A 16226-nucleotide genomic window follows, 5' to 3' on the forward strand; every position below is an offset into this window, starting at 1 on the left:
GAATTTGTCATTTCCCTTGAAAGCTATTCTTTTTTTATTTCCTATTTCAATGTGAAACTACTCAGTTAAACCAAAACCCAACATGTTTTGAATAAATAAATAAACATATTTCTTCCCCAAGAAATATTTGAGGAACAAGGGTATTAATAAGCTATATGCCACAGGGAGTTAGTATTATTTTCTTCATCTTGTTTTCTAATTATGAGTATATTACATTTTTTTTTTTTTTTTTTTGAGACGGAGTCTCGCTCTGTCGCCCAGGCTGGAGTGCAGTGGCCGGATCTCAGCTCACTGCAAGCTCCTCCTCCCGGGTTCCCGCCATTCTCCTGCCTCAGCCTCCCGAGTAGCTGGGACTACAGGCGCCCGCCACCGCGCCCGGCTACATTTTAATGAATTAATTTATCATACTATAAATATCCCTTTCTGTATACATGTGTAATATGGTAGTTACTTCTTTCATTATAAATAATTTTATTCTTACACTGGAGAATACAGTGTATATTTATCAAGCAAAGCAAAGTTTACCTGATTCTGCTGAAAAATGAAACGAAGTCGCAAGGAAAAGCGGGTAAGCATCGCAATTTATTGAAATCAATAGAAAAATTATTTTGCCTGATTTATCTTTATTTAAATGATATCACTAAAAGATACACACAAACATGACATAATGTATTTTTCTGACATTAATGATAAGATAGCTGTGTAAATTTAAACCATTTCGTATCACTAAATTTAATTAGCAATGATATTTGAGATTTAAGTGAACTGCGTGTAAAAGATACGTGAAATAATTCTATGCCATTGTAAAGTTGTTTGTATATCAAAATGCCCTTTTATCTTTCTCTTACCAAATGTTAATTCTTAAAGGAAGTTTTACTGTATGCAAATGCTGCTTTGCAATGTTATTTTGTAAGTTGTATTTTATTTTCCTGTCAGGCTATCACTGTAGGCCTTGGTAGATGCTGATGCTAGCCTATGGAATCAGGCCAATGTCCAGTTTCTCAGCTTTAGGAAATGAAGTTCAAGGTAACAAAGACTGTACCAGTTCTCTAAGAACCTGGGAAATTAATTTAAACAAACACTTGGGGATAAAATTAATCTTTTATTCCCCCAAACAACCTACAATTGAGATGGTAGGCACTGGTCAGATTTCTGCAGAAATGCACAAGCATTGAGCACTTAGATGTGTGACGTTGAAGCTGTATGCAGCACAAACCCCACTGATGACTCTGCAATGCTATCTCGTCACTTAGTATGGATGCATGAAAAGACCAGTTGTAAGATATAACCCATTTTGCAAAGGATTCTAACATTTTTCCTTTTATAGTAAACAGGCTCTGAAAGAAATTTTCTAGATCTGTATTCAAATCTAAAGGCTTTACTAATCTTCCTTGAGTAATGATTCTGCAAAAATTCCCTAACAATCACAAACTTTCATAAGCAGTTAGAATTACAAAGATAATTCATATGAGAAGACATTTATATCTTCCAAACAGAACCTCTACTTTCAAAGAGATGAATTACTATATGTAGACATAAATGTAGTAAAAGCCAGTGAAGTTTATATATATATATGATAAATCATTGTACTATAATTCTTTTGACAACTCCACATCTAGAGCTATTCTTCTACTAGGACTACTATCTAAAATAAAACTGCTTTCCTTTATTCTTCTATAGCAAGAAGAAGAACAGACATGAAACATAACTGGAAGCTGTGATGCTCCAAAAATATCACAGGATCGGATGACACGAAAACCTTCACCAAACTTGGGACCATGACACCATTCACACCTGGATGTGCTGAAATGGAGGAAACGCCAAGTCAATATTTAATAAATGTTTACTAAAGAGTCTGTGCTATGCAAGACTCTAAACAGTATAAAATATGGCCCTTATCTTCATTGAGCTTCCCAGCTAGCTGAGTGCTACCCCTTAAGTGAAAGACTAAATGCTAAAAGACCTAAACAATACAGTAGATATATTTATAATACAATCCTAGCTTTTTAAAACAAAAAAGTATATATGCATAACAAGAAAAAACTCTAATGATAGATCCCAAATTGAAAATAGTTATTCTTGGGAAATGTGATCACAGGGGATTTTACGTTTCTTAATAATGTGTTTATTTTCTAATTTTTTATAATAAATATGTAATTTTTTATGATACAAAATAAATATATCATTAAAAACATAAAGGTACTATCATAATCCAGTATGGAATTAGAGTCCATAATGTATTTTTAAACTGTTAGAAATCAGTTACAAAATATTAATCCATTAGTACATTAACATTAGTACAGGAATAGACTATTCACAGAAGAAGAAAAAAATGAATGTCAAGAGAACATAGGTAAAGCTTCTCAATCTCCCTAGTAATCGGGGAATACAAAATAAATTAGCAAAGAAATACCATTCCACAACCATTAGATTATAAGAATATGTTTAAGTATTTAAACAAACTATAAAACCATTAGAAGAAAACATAGGGGAAATGCTTCAGGACATTGACCTAGGCAAAGATTTTATGGTTAAGACTTGAAAAGCTTAAGCAACAAAAATGAAAATAGACAAATGGAACTAATCTCAAATTAAACACCTTCTGCACTACTAAGGAAAAATCAACAGAATCAACAACCTATGGAATGGGAGTAAACATTTGCAAAGTATTCATCTGACAAGGCACTAATGAATATATGAGGAACTTAAACAATTCAACAGCAAAAAAAAAAAAAAGCACCAATCTGATGTTAAAATGATCAAAGAATAGATATTTTCAAAAGAAGACATACAAATTGGCCAATAAGTATATGAAAAAATGCTCAGCATCACTAATATTTAGGGAAATGCAAATGAAAACCATAATAAGATATCTTACTCCAGTGGGAATGGCTATTATCAAAAAGATAAAATGTAAAAAATGCTGGTAAAGATGCAGAAAAGAAGCAACTTTCACACATTTTCAGTGGTAAATGTAAATGAGTACAGCTGTCATAATGGAGTATGGAGGTTTCTCAAAAAACTAAAAATAAAACTAACTTACTATCCAGGAATCTCATTACTGGGTATTTATCCAAAGCAAAGGAGATCAGTATATCGAAGGGACATCTGCACCCCCATATTTATTGCAGCACTATTCACAATCGCCAAGATACGGAATTGACCTAAATGTTTACCAACAGATGAATGGATAAAGCAAATGCGGTATATACACACACTGGAATACTATTCAGCTATAAAAAGAATAAAAGCTTGTCATTTGTGGCAACAGGGATGATCCTAGAGGACACTATATTAAGTGACGTAAGTCAGGCACAGAAAGGCACTCACATGTGGAAACGAAACACAAATTGAACTCATGGAAGTAGAGGGTAGAATTGTGGTTATTAGAGGCTGGGAAGGGTAAGAGGAAGAAGAGGATAGGAGATGTTAAAAATGGAAAAAAATCACAGGTAGATAGGAGTTTTAGTGTTTTATAGCACTGTAGGTGAATCTAGTTAACAATAATTTACTGTGTATTTTCAAAAAGCTAGAAGATTTTAAATGTTAATAACACAAAGAAATGATAAATAAGGTGATGGATATATTAAGCTGATTTAACATTACATACTAAATACATGTATTGAAATATCACCCTGTATGTTATAAATATGTATAATTATGTGCCAACTAAAAATAAAAGAAAAAATAAAAGCAAACAAAAATTTCTATCATTCGAATGTACTAGGAAGTCAAGGTAAACTTCTGTGGAACATGAGTCTTCTGACCCCATTCTCAATGGAAGTGGATTCTCTGTCTGAGGTGATACAATGTGGGTAGAGAGACAGAGAGAGGCAGACAGCAATGATAAGTTGTACAGGACAAAAATGACATACATAGCTGCTAATTGAGAGGGCAGCCATTGAAGTGAGAGCAGTAGCTGAGCTTAGAGTGACTTTAGTGCAAGCCCACAGCTGAGCCGCAATCCAAGGAACTCAGCAAAAGTAGGACAGTACCGAAATTTTCAGTAGTTAGAAATTCAGGATTAAAGCCAAGGGTAGACATTGGAGGATGACAGTGGTTGGGTGACAAATCCCTCCCTCACTGTTCTTATTTTTACTAATATCACAGTCGTCTATGATGAGGTTGAACCCGTAGTCATTTTTCATCCTCCCTTTCTCACTTGGCCCACATACCTAGGTATGTTAATTTTACCTCCATAATTTGTCTTGTTGCATTTCCCACCTGTTCATATCCCTGCTTATTACTCTGGATCAGTCCCTCCTTACCTGTTATGGACATGAGTGTTTTAACTGACCTCCACCCAGCTTGCCCTGCACTAGTCCATCTTTGACATACTGCCAGGTCTATTTGTACTATTTGGACTCAGTGACTCTTAAGGCCTGAAGAAGAAACTTCCAATGCATTCAGTGATCTCTAATGGACAGCTAGCTAACTCTATTTATTTCTTCTCCATCTTTTTTTTTTTTTTGAAATGGAGTCTTGCTCTGTCGCCCAGGCTGGAGTCCAGTGGCATGATCTCAGCTCACTGCAACCTCTGCCTTCTGGGTTCAAGTGATTCTCCTGTCTCAGCCTCCCAAGTAGCTGGGATTACAGGCATGTGCCACCACGCCCAGCTAACTTCTGTATTTTTAGTAGAGACAAGCTTTTGCCATGTTGGCCAGGCTGTTCTTGAACTCCTGACCTCAGGTGATCAACCTGCCTCCACCTCCCAAAGTGTTAGGATTACAGGGGTGAGCCACCATGCCTGGCCACCACTACTCTTTTTTTTTTTTTTTTGAGGCGGATTCTTACTCTGTTGCCCAGGCTGAAGTGCAGTGGCACAATCTCGGCTCACTGCAACCTCCGCCTCCTGGGTTCAAGTGATTCTCCTACCTTAGCCTCCGGAGTAGCTGGGACTACAGGCACGTGCCACCACGCCCGGCTAATTTTTTGTATTTTTAGTAGAGACGGGGTTTACCACATTTGCCAGGATGGTCTCGATCTCCTGACCTTGTGATCTGTCCACCTCAGCCTCCCAAAGTGCTAGGATTACAGGTGTGAGCCACCATGCCCAGCCCACTACTCTTTATGGATGTTTTGTTCTGGCTAAATATTCATTTTTCTCTTTGTCCACATTCCTCTTTTCCCATTTTGTTTCCTCTTTCAGCAATGTCCCTTGAACACAAGACATAGTTCCAAATTTTACTGGTCCTTCAAGACGCTTCTCAAATACTATTTCATCCCTGTATCTTTCCCCTATGTCTCCAACTATTTGTCATTAGCTCCTCCTCCAGCTGCTTTTATTTGTAATTCACTTGTGTCAGTTTTTATTTACATGAAAATGAGTCCTTGTCAAATTTCCAAACAATATAGACATATATAGAGAAAAACACAGAGATTCCTGCTTATTCCTCTCTTCAGTCACTGCAACTCCTCTCCCTAGAATAACTAAAGCTCTTGGCTCGGGTCGCCCCCTCCAGCTCCTAGATACGTAACTATTTCTTACATAAATGGAATCTTTCTCACATGTGTGCTCCCTCACTCTGTATGTATGTGTCTGTGGGAATCACTTGCTTTTTTAATTTAATGAAATGTCTTGGACAACTTTCCAAGTCAAAACATTGTTTTGACTTCGACAACATTTCCAAGTCAAAACTTAAGAATAAAACTTCATTCTGATTAATAGTATCATAATGTTTTATAGTATGAATATGCTGTAAGTTATTTTACCACTCTCTGCCTGATGCAGTTTTAGGCTGCAGTTATAATCCCCGTATCTAACTTTGTGTTTACATGTAACTATTTCTGTAAGACAGATTCCTAAGATTTAAGGTGCTATTTTAAAGACTAAGAAACTGTCAAATTGCCTTCCAAGAAGCTTTCACCAGTTTATAGTACCAACAATGATACATGATGATAGTCATATTTTCGGGCATCCAAAGCTAGCACAATATCAATCTTGTAAATTTTGATAAAATAGGTAGGTTAAAAAAAGCTTGTTGCTATTTTACATTGCAGTTTCTTGATTACTAGTGAGATTTCACATTCTTCATGTTTATCACCTATCTGTGTATTGTCATCCATGAATTTCACATTCCTATCACTTATCTACTTGTCTACTGTTTGTATCTTTTCTTATTGATTTATGAAAGATATACAGTAGTGTCCTCTTAGCCAAGGTGTTGTTTTCCACAGTTTCAATTATCAACTGTGGTCCAAAAACAATAAATGGAAAATCCCATAAATAAGCAATTTGTAAGTTTTAAACGGCCCACCTGGGACAGAAATTATATCTCTTTGTCCAATATATCCACATTGTAGACTCTACCCATTGTTGCCCTCTGAGTTATCAAATCAACTGTTGTGGTACTGCAGTACTTGTTTAGGTAACCCTTATTTTACTTAATAATTGCCCCAAAGAGCAACAGTAGTGATACTGGCATACTGTTATAATTGTCCTATTTTATTATTAGTTATTTTATTAGTTATTAGTTATTGTTATTCTTAGTTATCTCTTACTGTGCCTAATTTATAACCTTTTTTCGTACAAATGTATATTTTATTTAAAAACAGGGATATTGAAATGTATTTATGTGTTACAGCCCTTACAGAAAGATGACAAGTTTTATGGTCCTTTTATTTGAAATTCAGTGTAAATCAATTTTAAACTATAAATTCATAGTTGTTGGAGGTTTTTTTTTTTTTTTTTAGTTTAAATGATGTGAAAGCATTTGTTCCTTTCAAAGGCTTCCATGCCTTTGAATGACATATTCTCAGTAACTTATTTGCTGGTAACTAGAGTATGTGAGACTGAGTGACTATAATATGCATATTTCAAGAATTAGCTTCCCACTGCATTCTAATACATTTCCTAGGAAAACTGTTGTATTTTTCAGAGCCTTTTCACATATCCCTCATTTAAGCAGTCACAGTGTTGCAGTTTTACTTTGTTTCAGAGGGGAAGGCCATTTTGTTGGCATAAGGAGGGCAGAAGATATAGTCTGCACTCTGGCCTCTTCCCTACAACCTAAAAGGGAGAGGAGTTGAGGCAGATGGGCTTGGACTAGACTTTTTGGTAGTCACATTATAGCAGATTGGGTAAGAAAGGTGGGTTAGGTTTTTTCAAACTTCAAACTAATAGGACAATGAGGCAAAAGCAATAACCATACTATAATGTTCAAACAGAAGTAGGTTAAAATGTAGTACAGTCATCCCTTGGTTTACATGGGGGATTCGTTCCAGGACCTTCCACATATACCCAAATCCACACATAACTCAAGTCCTGCAGTCAGTCCTTTGGAAACTGAGTATATGAAAAGTCAGCCTGCTCTATAAGTGGGTTTTGTGTTTGGTTAATGATATATTTTTGATTCGTTTATGGTACCCTCTCACAGTTCAAACTTGACCATGTTGTTCAAGGGTCAAATGTATTTACTCCTGGATTATGGGATGATGAGTAAATTATTTTTACTTGGCTACTTAAAACTTTCCTATATTTTCTTCAAAGAGCTTTGTTTGCTTGTTTTTTTTTTTTTTTTTTTTGTTGAGACGGAGTCTCACTCTGTCGCCCAGACTGGAGTGCAGTGGCCGGATCTCAGCTCACTGCAAGCTCCGCCTCCCGGGTTTACGCCATTCTCCTGCCTCAGCCTCCCGAGTAGCTGGGACTACAGGCGCCCGCCACCTCGCCCGGCTAGTTTTTTGTATTTTTAGTAGAGACGGGGTTTCACCGTGTTAGCCAGGATGGTCTCGACCTCCTGACCTCGTGATCCGCCCGTCTCGGCCTCCCAAAGTGCTGGGATTACAGGCTTGAGCCACCGCGCCCGGCCGCTTGTTTTTTTTTTTGAGAAGGAGTCTCGTCCTGTCGCCCAGGCTGGAGTGCAGTGTCAGGATCTCAGCTCACTGCAAGCTCCGCCTCCCAGGTTTACGCCATTCTCCTGCCTCAGCCTCCCGAGTAGCTGGGACTACAGGCGCCCGCCACCTCGCCCGGCTAGTTTTTTGTATATTTTAGTAGAGATGGGGTTTCACCGTGTTAGCCAGAATGGTCTCGATCTCCTGACCTCGTGATCCGCCTGTCTCGGCCTCCCAAAGTGTGTTTGCTTGTTTTTAATCAGAAAAACATTCCTTGCACGCCAGTTGTTAGAGAGATGCAAGAGAACAGGGTGAGTACAAGGGCAGGCCAGATCTGGCAGGCTGAAGACAAATGGGAACCAGGCTCATTACAAAAGCCAGAGAGGGAAAACGAAGTTAAGTGAAGCACTAGGCCTCCCCAGCGTATGGCTGTGAAGTATGCTTCACATATACTGGTTCTCCTTCCGTGCACTGATGGTTTAGGCCAGGCAACAAGAATCCAGGTTTGCTTTTTGCTCCATGTCAGTCCTCGTGACGTTGATGCATGGCATTAATGCATTTTCACCATGACTTCATACTGTTTTTGTGTCAGTAACCCTTCTGTTATGTTTTTACTTTCTTCAAATTTGGGTAACTCAACTGCAATGTAGCCTTCAGTGGATGGCTTTTCTTGAAGAATAGATAGCTTATGGAGAATGTTTTCATTAACTTCCATTGAATATCCTCTAACACAACTAGATACAGTATATTCTTCGCCGTCTGAACAGTAAATCTTAGAGAGAGGTGCAAGTTCTGTTAGAAACTGTGCCCCCCACTTAAATTTCCCAGAGACCTTGTTCTGAAGTCTGCTACAGTTGGTACTGATCTGACAGGGAATGCTTTTAATTGTTTTTCCACTTTGCAGAACTGGATGAGATTCTGCCAGTGTGGTGACACATATTCGGTTAGAGTGCTGTGGTATACAGTGGTGCTCACAAGGTTTTCCTTTGACATCTGCTTCGTACCAGCGAATGAAGTATCGATCCACAAACAAAGGTACCACTGGTTCTGCGGTTTCGCGCTTGGTAGCCATGGTGACGTCAGGCGCCACCACCCCTATAAATTAAACTTTATCATAGATATGCATGTATAGAAAAGCACAATGTATATAAGGTTCAGTGCTACCCATGGTTTCGGGCATCCACTGGAGGTCTTGGAATGCATCACCCAAGGATAAGGGATGACTACTCTCTCTCTCTCTCTTTATTTATGTGTGTATATATATATAGTAATTATATATATATAATTCAACTATTTTAAGCATTGCAATATCTTCTTCCAGTTAATGGCTTGTCTTTTAATTTCATTGATAGTATCTTATATTTATGTAAATATTATACTTTTGTCAAATTTATAAAACTTTGCTTTACTGTTTATATTTTTTGCATTGCGTTTAAGGTATGTCTGCCTACCATGAAGTCATAGAGAGCCTTCTACACTTGCTTGTAAAAGCTTTAAAGTTTTGCTTTTCATATTTAAATCTTTAATCAAAATGGAAATGATTTTTTTTGTGTGTCTGATGGTGCCATATATATAGCAGGAATCTGATTTTATTGTTTTTTCCTTGTGGATGACCAAATGTCTCAGCATCATGTATTCAAAAGTCTATTCTTTCACTACTGATCCACAGGGCTATTCTGTCAAATGTCAAGTTTTCCCATATGCATCAGAACAAAATAACTGGGCTGTTTTCTCTTCCATTGGTTGATTTGCCATTCCTTGAACTTAATACCAACCTTTATTGCCTTCTCTAACTTTGTAGTAAGTCTTGATGTCTAGTGGGCAAGCCTCTTAAGTTAGGCTTCTTTTTCAGGTTTTTTTTGGCTATTTTGGAGCCTCTGCTTTTCCATATACATTTTAGAATAAGCTTATCAAGTTTCTGAGAAAATTCTATTGGCATCTTCACCAGAATTGCATTGAATGTATAGCTCTATTTGGGAATAACATGTGTTTTTAGTACTGAATCTTATTATCCCTAAGTACCTATATCTCTTCCATTTAATTCAGCCTTCTTTACTATTTTATAAAGATTTAGCTTTTTTTCCATAATGTTTTGCACATTTTTCATTTAATATATTTATACATTAGGTTTGTTTCTTCCTATCATAAAAGTATCTTTTAAAAATTATATTTCTAACTGTTTGATGTCTGGTTTTAGTTATATTTTTTAAACCTCATATTTGTTATTAGTATTTCATAGAGATCCTATTTGTTTACCTACATATTTTCCAACTGCTTTTCTCACCAATCCTTCTTGCCTCTCAGAACTTGCTTCTGGAATCATTTTTCTTTTGTCGATGTACATCCTTTGCAGCTTCCTTTGGTGAAAATTCATTGGGAGTAAATTCTGTTTTGGTTTATATAAAAATACCATGTTTTCTCTTGTTCTTGAAAGCTTTGCTGGGCAAAATAATTTTTTTTTTCAGTCACTGGTCCACTGTTGCTGGCAGTTGATTTGTTGTTTTTTGTAAGTGATTTTTTTTTTTCCCTGGCTGATTTTAGGTTCTTATTTTTGTTTTTGGGGTTCTTCAGTTTTACCACAAGGTATTTTACTTAGCTTTTATAGAGCTCCCGATGATGTCTGTGAATTCACATCTTTTACTTCTAAGAATCTGTAGCCAGTATCTCACTGAATAATGACTCCCACCATTCTCTCTGTTCTCACTTTCTGGGTTTGTAAGTGTATGTTAAATCTTGTCCTTTTTTCTCCAATCTCTTTACCTCCTGTCTGCATATTTACTATAATTTCTCCAGATCTCTCTTCATGTGTGTATAATCTGCTGTTTAACTCACGCATTGAGTTAATGTTAACTATTATTTTTTAGTTTCTAGAATTTCATTTTACTTAACATTTCTTTCTCATGTTTTCCTGGTCACAGTTGCAATACTAATATCCTAGGTCCTTGGAAATTAGTATCTGTTTGATTGTTTTGCTTTTTTCTTGGTGGCTTGTTTCCTCATATATTTGGAAATTTCTTTAAGCTGTGAGCTAATATTCATTTGAACATAATTTTCTGGAACGTTTACAGTCTAAATCGAGGATGTTTCTCTCAAAAACATTTTTTTCTGCTGGGAGAGTTAGTTCACTGCTCTGGGACCATTAAGCCTCTTTTGGAGTCCACATTTAATTCAGGAATCTCAAATTCAGCTTCCCAAGTACCTTGTGGTGAATCCAAATCTCATGATCCCATATCTGTTTACCACACGCTAGTTAGGTTATAATTCTTCAAAAAAATTACTGCCTTTGTGATTTTTCTTACTTTCTCATGTGCATTCACGAATATTGACATCTTAATACGTTAAAATCAAAACCTTCTGGGACTAGTTCCTTTTTCATTGGTAGATTTTTAACCACTGTTCAATTTCTCCAGTAGTTACTAGGCTGTTTAGGTTTCCTGCCTTTTATTGAGTCAATGTTTATAATTTATATATGCCTGGGAAGCCACTTTACTTAGGCATATAGCAAATATTGTTAAATTAATAACCTAAGCACCGATGGTCAGTAATTCAATAAAAATGGTCCTCTACCGTCTGAAGAAAATAAGCGACAAGCCTAAGTGGACTGTAAGGATGTGGGAGTTTAAGTACCCTGGTCTTGAGATTAGGCAGTGATTCCAATGCTGGTCATTGATACCGTGAGGGAGGTTACTCCATGCATGCCTGCTCTATTCCTGGTCTCCATGACGTCACAGTGGAGTGAAACACCTCCCAGAATAGTGTGCCTGGAGCCAAATAATTTTTTTGGAAGAATCTACTTCTATGAACTCAGAAATTTATAGAAAAGATTTGTGCAACAGCCATATAGACAACTCACATTTCACACTGGATTTAAGTAACAACTTGAGAATATCACGCAATGGGGTCAGATTCAGACTACATTATTATACCTGAAGAACTGGGTGGAGCGATTTGAAGAATTGTGTGTATGGTTTTGTGTGTGTCATGGAGTACGTGTGCGTGTTAGTGACACTGTCATCTAAGCCTGTAATGAAGAACGTTTTAAATGCTTAAAGATATATTTTGGTTAAAAGGGCTTCAGCATTTGCTCACCAGTTTAGTAACTTCTGAACTTCTACTGGGATCTTATCATAAAATTTATGTAGTTTATTTTGGACAATGAACAAAGAAATAATTTGAGTAAGTTGTTGTGGATTATTCAAAGAATTCTCTCTCCAAAAACAAGGATGAGTGAAATTATTCTCAAACTGAATTTTTGTCAGGTTAAGCTTCAAAATTCCATGTGGGAAAAAATTCAGTTCATTCCCATCAATGGTCAGTCTTTCAAGTGATCTGTAAATAAAGGACACCATACTTTAAAAGGTATTACACAATTCATAATATTAAAGTAAAATTCTGCCTCAATTGTTCTTGAAAATTGGCATCAAACCTAGTACCAATAAAACACAAGTATGAATTTAAGTATTTCTTTAGAATCAATAGAATAAATTTCTAAAGCAACTGAACCAATATAGTATTATGCAAATAAGTGCATTTGAGCGAATAACACAGTTTAAGTATATAGTTTGGATTTTTGCAATATGTCACCACTATAGAACAAAAAATATCCACAAACACAAGACTAATCAGTGTCATATTACATAAAATATAGTATGATATACAGAATATATTTTCATAGACAAATTAAACATCAATACATATATATTTTTTCATTCAAGCCCAATCAAAATAGTGAAATTTATGCTATCAAAACATATTATTTGCTATTTTGTGCTTTAACTTTTCATTAACTGGGTCCTCTGGGTTTTTTCTGTGTAAATTACTTCTAATAACCCTTATTCTTTACTCAAACAGAGCCAACATTACTGATTTTGTCATTTTCATTGGCCTCAATGGTATTTTTGTGCAGTCGTGTATCTCCTTTCTAATTAGTCCTAGAAGCAGACAGAAAAGAGTCTATTCATGAGAGACCCATCAAAATCAAATCGAAGGCCGGTCCAACTTGTCAAATGTATTAGAGGTGAAAAGGCTGATATATGAACTTTAGGAGACAAATTGCTGAGGACCTCTAGATTCTCATTTACAGTCTAGTTTCACATCTTATATCCACACAGTGTAACTTATTTATGACTCCTGCTGACAACATTAAACTGTGATCAACAAGGGTATTTAAAACAATGAGGCTAGGAAGATGACACCTCAGCTCCCTTCATCCCTCAACCAGTGTTTGACTAATTCACCTCTCATGGTCTGAAAAAGGTGAGCAAGACCCTGGACTCTGCCACAGTCCTGAGAGAGCTGGCATGGCCACTTTTTTCTTCTGCACAAATCACAAGCCTAGGGACCAGCAGGAGAGAGTCCTGCTCTGGTCTGAATGTTTCTGTCCCCTCAAAATTTAAATGTTGAAATCTTCACCTTAAGTTGACGGTATTTGGAGGTGGGGCCTTTAGGAGGTGACTAAGTCAGGGTGGGAGCCCTCATAAGTGAGATTAGTGCCCTTATAAAAGAGACTTGAGAGATCCCTCACCCCTTCTGCCATGTGAGGTTAGAGTGAGAAGATGGCTATCTATGAGGAAGGGGGCCGTCACCAGACAGCACATCTGCTGGGGCCTTGATATTGGACTTCCCAGACTGTGGGAAATAAATTTCTGATTTTTATAACTTCCCAGCCTCTAGTATTTTGTTACAGTAGCCCAAGCTGAGAAATACAAACTCTGAGTGGACAATCAGAATGAGTGTGGCACACCCTAGGCAAATGCTAGTGAAGGTTCACCACGGCTCACCAGAACAGCCATGGTGAGGCTCTCCCTGTCTGAGTTGGTCTACCTTGAGGACACACCTGTTTAGCTGCCTCCTTCCCCTCAATGAGTTCTAAGAGAGTTAGGGGGAGGCTAAACCTTTTTTTTGTTTGTTTGAGATGGAGTCGCACTCTATCTCCCAGGCTGGAGTGAAGTGGCCCAATCTTGGCTCACTGCAACCTCTGCCCCTGAGTTCAGGTGATTCTCTTGCCTCAGTCTCACAAGTAGCTGGGATTACAGGCGCCTGCTACTGCCATGCCTGGCTAATGTTCATATTTTTAGTAGAGACAGGGTTTCGCCATGTTGGCCAGGCTGATCTTGAACTCCTGACCTCAGATGTATACCACCATGCCTCACTAATTTTTTAATATTTTGTAGAGATGGAAGTCTCACTATGTTGCCCAGTCTGGTCTCAAGCTCCTGGCCTCAAGTGATCCTACCACCTCTTTTTTTCTATCTTATTAATTTTGGCATTCTATTGTACTTCCCTAATCTGTTAGTGGTTATCAGGCAATCCACCCGCCTTGGCCTCCCAGAGTGCTAGGATTACAGGTGTGAGCCACTGCGCCTGGCCGCTAAACCATCCTTAAAGCTAGAATAGCTCTGTATTGAGACAGTCTTGGCAGCTGAGCACCCTGGGGTGCAGAGAAGCTTCCTCCTGGTCCACCACTCGCTTTCTTAGCATTCTGAGTGGTGTTCTGTGACTGCCATTGGACTTGCATGGAAAAAAGAGTGGCCAGAAGAGAAAAACACATAGAACATACAAAGCAAAGGTCCTGGGACAAGCACCTTCTGTGGAGGGATGGATAAAAAGTTGGGGCGGGGCGGGGGGTAGGAAAACAAGATTCAAATACAGCACACACAGAGATGTTCTGGAACCAAAATGCATGATTTGTAAAACTAAAAAGTTAAGTGGATGAATGAAAGAAGAACATGGTCTTCATAGGGATCCAAATTAAAGGCAAAGACAAAGTAGAAGAAATATTTCAAAACAAAAAAAGAAAGAAAGAAAGAAAGAAAAACCACGAGGAAAAATCCAGTACCATGGAAGATAGATCTAGGAGATCTAATATGTAAATATAGGCATTTTAGGAAGAAAATATGAAACAGATGAGGAAATAGTTAAACATATTTTCTTAACCAGAAAAGAGAAGTTTGAGCTGGCTGATTAAAAGAATTCACTGAATTCCAGGAAAGACAGATTTAAAAAAAGACAACTTGTAAGCATAATCTAATACAATTCTGAAAGGTCAAGATTATGGGAGAATCTTAGTCTTTCCAGTTAAGAATAAAAGTCACTTAAGGAGAAAAAAGAATCAAACTGGCATCAGGTGCCTCCCCAGCACCTTGGGAACTAGAGGAGGACACAATCGTGGAGGTTACTGTGAAACACGCTGAATGCAAGCTTGTCCATTCACTCCAGACATCATTTATTTGTCAGGGTTAAAGATTCCGAGAAAAATTACCTATGTATTCCATCTGAGGAAAATACTTAAGGAAAAAAGCTAAACAGCCAATGAATCAAAAGAGACGCGGCCAGGTTCCAGGTGAGAGGAAAGGAGTGAAACAGCTGTAAACAATGAGTCTTGAACTACATACAGATAAATATAAAAGGAGAATGAACTAAAATGCTTGTAAGATTTAAGTGCTAAATAAACATTCTTTAATAAAAAGAGACATGATGCAAAGGAAAATACTAATGAGAATCTGAAACAAAACTTTCTAAACAAAACAAAAGTTTCTAAACTATTTCCGCAAAGCCTAGAGTTGGATAAGGGGAAGATGAGTTTGGAAAGAAAGCAGGAAAATAACAGTGTTCTAAAGGTCTCAACGAACAGCGGAAGAAGGCAGCAGTGGGGAGATAGACCATCATGGTGGAGGAAGTAGTTTTTATTTTGCCTTTATAAAACATTAAAGAAAATGTGTTTGATTATGAGTTTGGGAAAAGGAAAGATCACCACTAACAGATTAGGGAAGTACAATAGAATGCCAAAGTTAATAAGATAGAAAAAAAGAGGTGGTAGGATCACTTGAGGCTAGGAGCTTGAGAACAGACTGGGCAACATAGTGAGACCCCCATCTCTACAAAATATAAAAAATCAGTGAGGCATGGTGGTGTACACCTGTAGTCCCAGCTATTCAGGAGGCTGAGGCAGGAGAATTGTGGGAGTCCAGGAGTTCAAGGCCATAGTAAGCTATGATCGTGCCACTGCACTCTAGCCTGGGCGACAGAATGAGATCCTGTCTCTAAAAATTAAAAGTAAAATAAATTCAAAAATTTAAAAAGAGGACAAACAGCATCCTAAAACAATAGGTAGGAAAGGGGGAAAGTAAATAAATACTAAATACAAAGTAAAATGAAAAGCAAAAAATTAAATATGTTGGTCATAATAAATATGAACAGGCTGAAGTCTCCTACTAAAATATAGAGATTCTCACATAGGAAGTTAAATAATTGATTTAAATATTTTAAAAGCAGAGATAAAATTATCTCATTCTGCTAAATGGAAGATTATGTTCCTAGGAAACAAAATAAAATGCAGTAAAACTAAATTAGAACTAACAGGAGAACTTGGTTACATACATTAGTTTTAAGTTAAT

At 37.2% G+C, this 16226-nt stretch overlaps 2 protein-coding genes across 2 annotated transcripts in view; both read right to left on the reverse strand.

Moving 5' to 3' along the window:
* Positions 1-1523: 1523 nt before the first annotated feature.
* LRRC63 (leucine rich repeat containing 63) overlaps positions 1524-16226 on the reverse strand; it is a 59962-nt gene continuing 45259 nt past the window's right edge. The window contains exons 8-9 of the mRNA XM_033176942.1: positions 11920-12159; positions 1524-1803 (exon numbers count right to left, since the gene is read on the reverse strand). Of these exons, the coding sequence (XP_033032833.1) occupies positions 1590-1803; positions 11920-12159 (454 nt within the window). The 3' untranslated portion in view covers positions 1524-1589. The remainder of the gene's footprint in view (positions 1804-11919; positions 12160-16226) is intronic.
* Positions 8381-8912, reverse strand: LOC117063279 (protein Abitram-like). Its single transcript, XM_033176943.1, has one exon. It carries the CDS (start codon positions 8900-8902, stop codon positions 8381-8383), a length of 522 nt encoding a protein of 173 aa, XP_033032834.1. The 5' UTR covers positions 8903-8912.

Source organism: Trachypithecus francoisi, unplaced genomic scaffold (assembly GCF_009764315.1).
Source record: "Trachypithecus francoisi isolate TF-2019V2 unplaced genomic scaffold, Tfra_2.0 Lachesis_group18, whole genome shotgun sequence".
In the NCBI taxonomy this organism is placed as follows: domain Eukaryota; kingdom Metazoa; phylum Chordata; class Mammalia; order Primates; family Cercopithecidae; genus Trachypithecus; species Trachypithecus francoisi.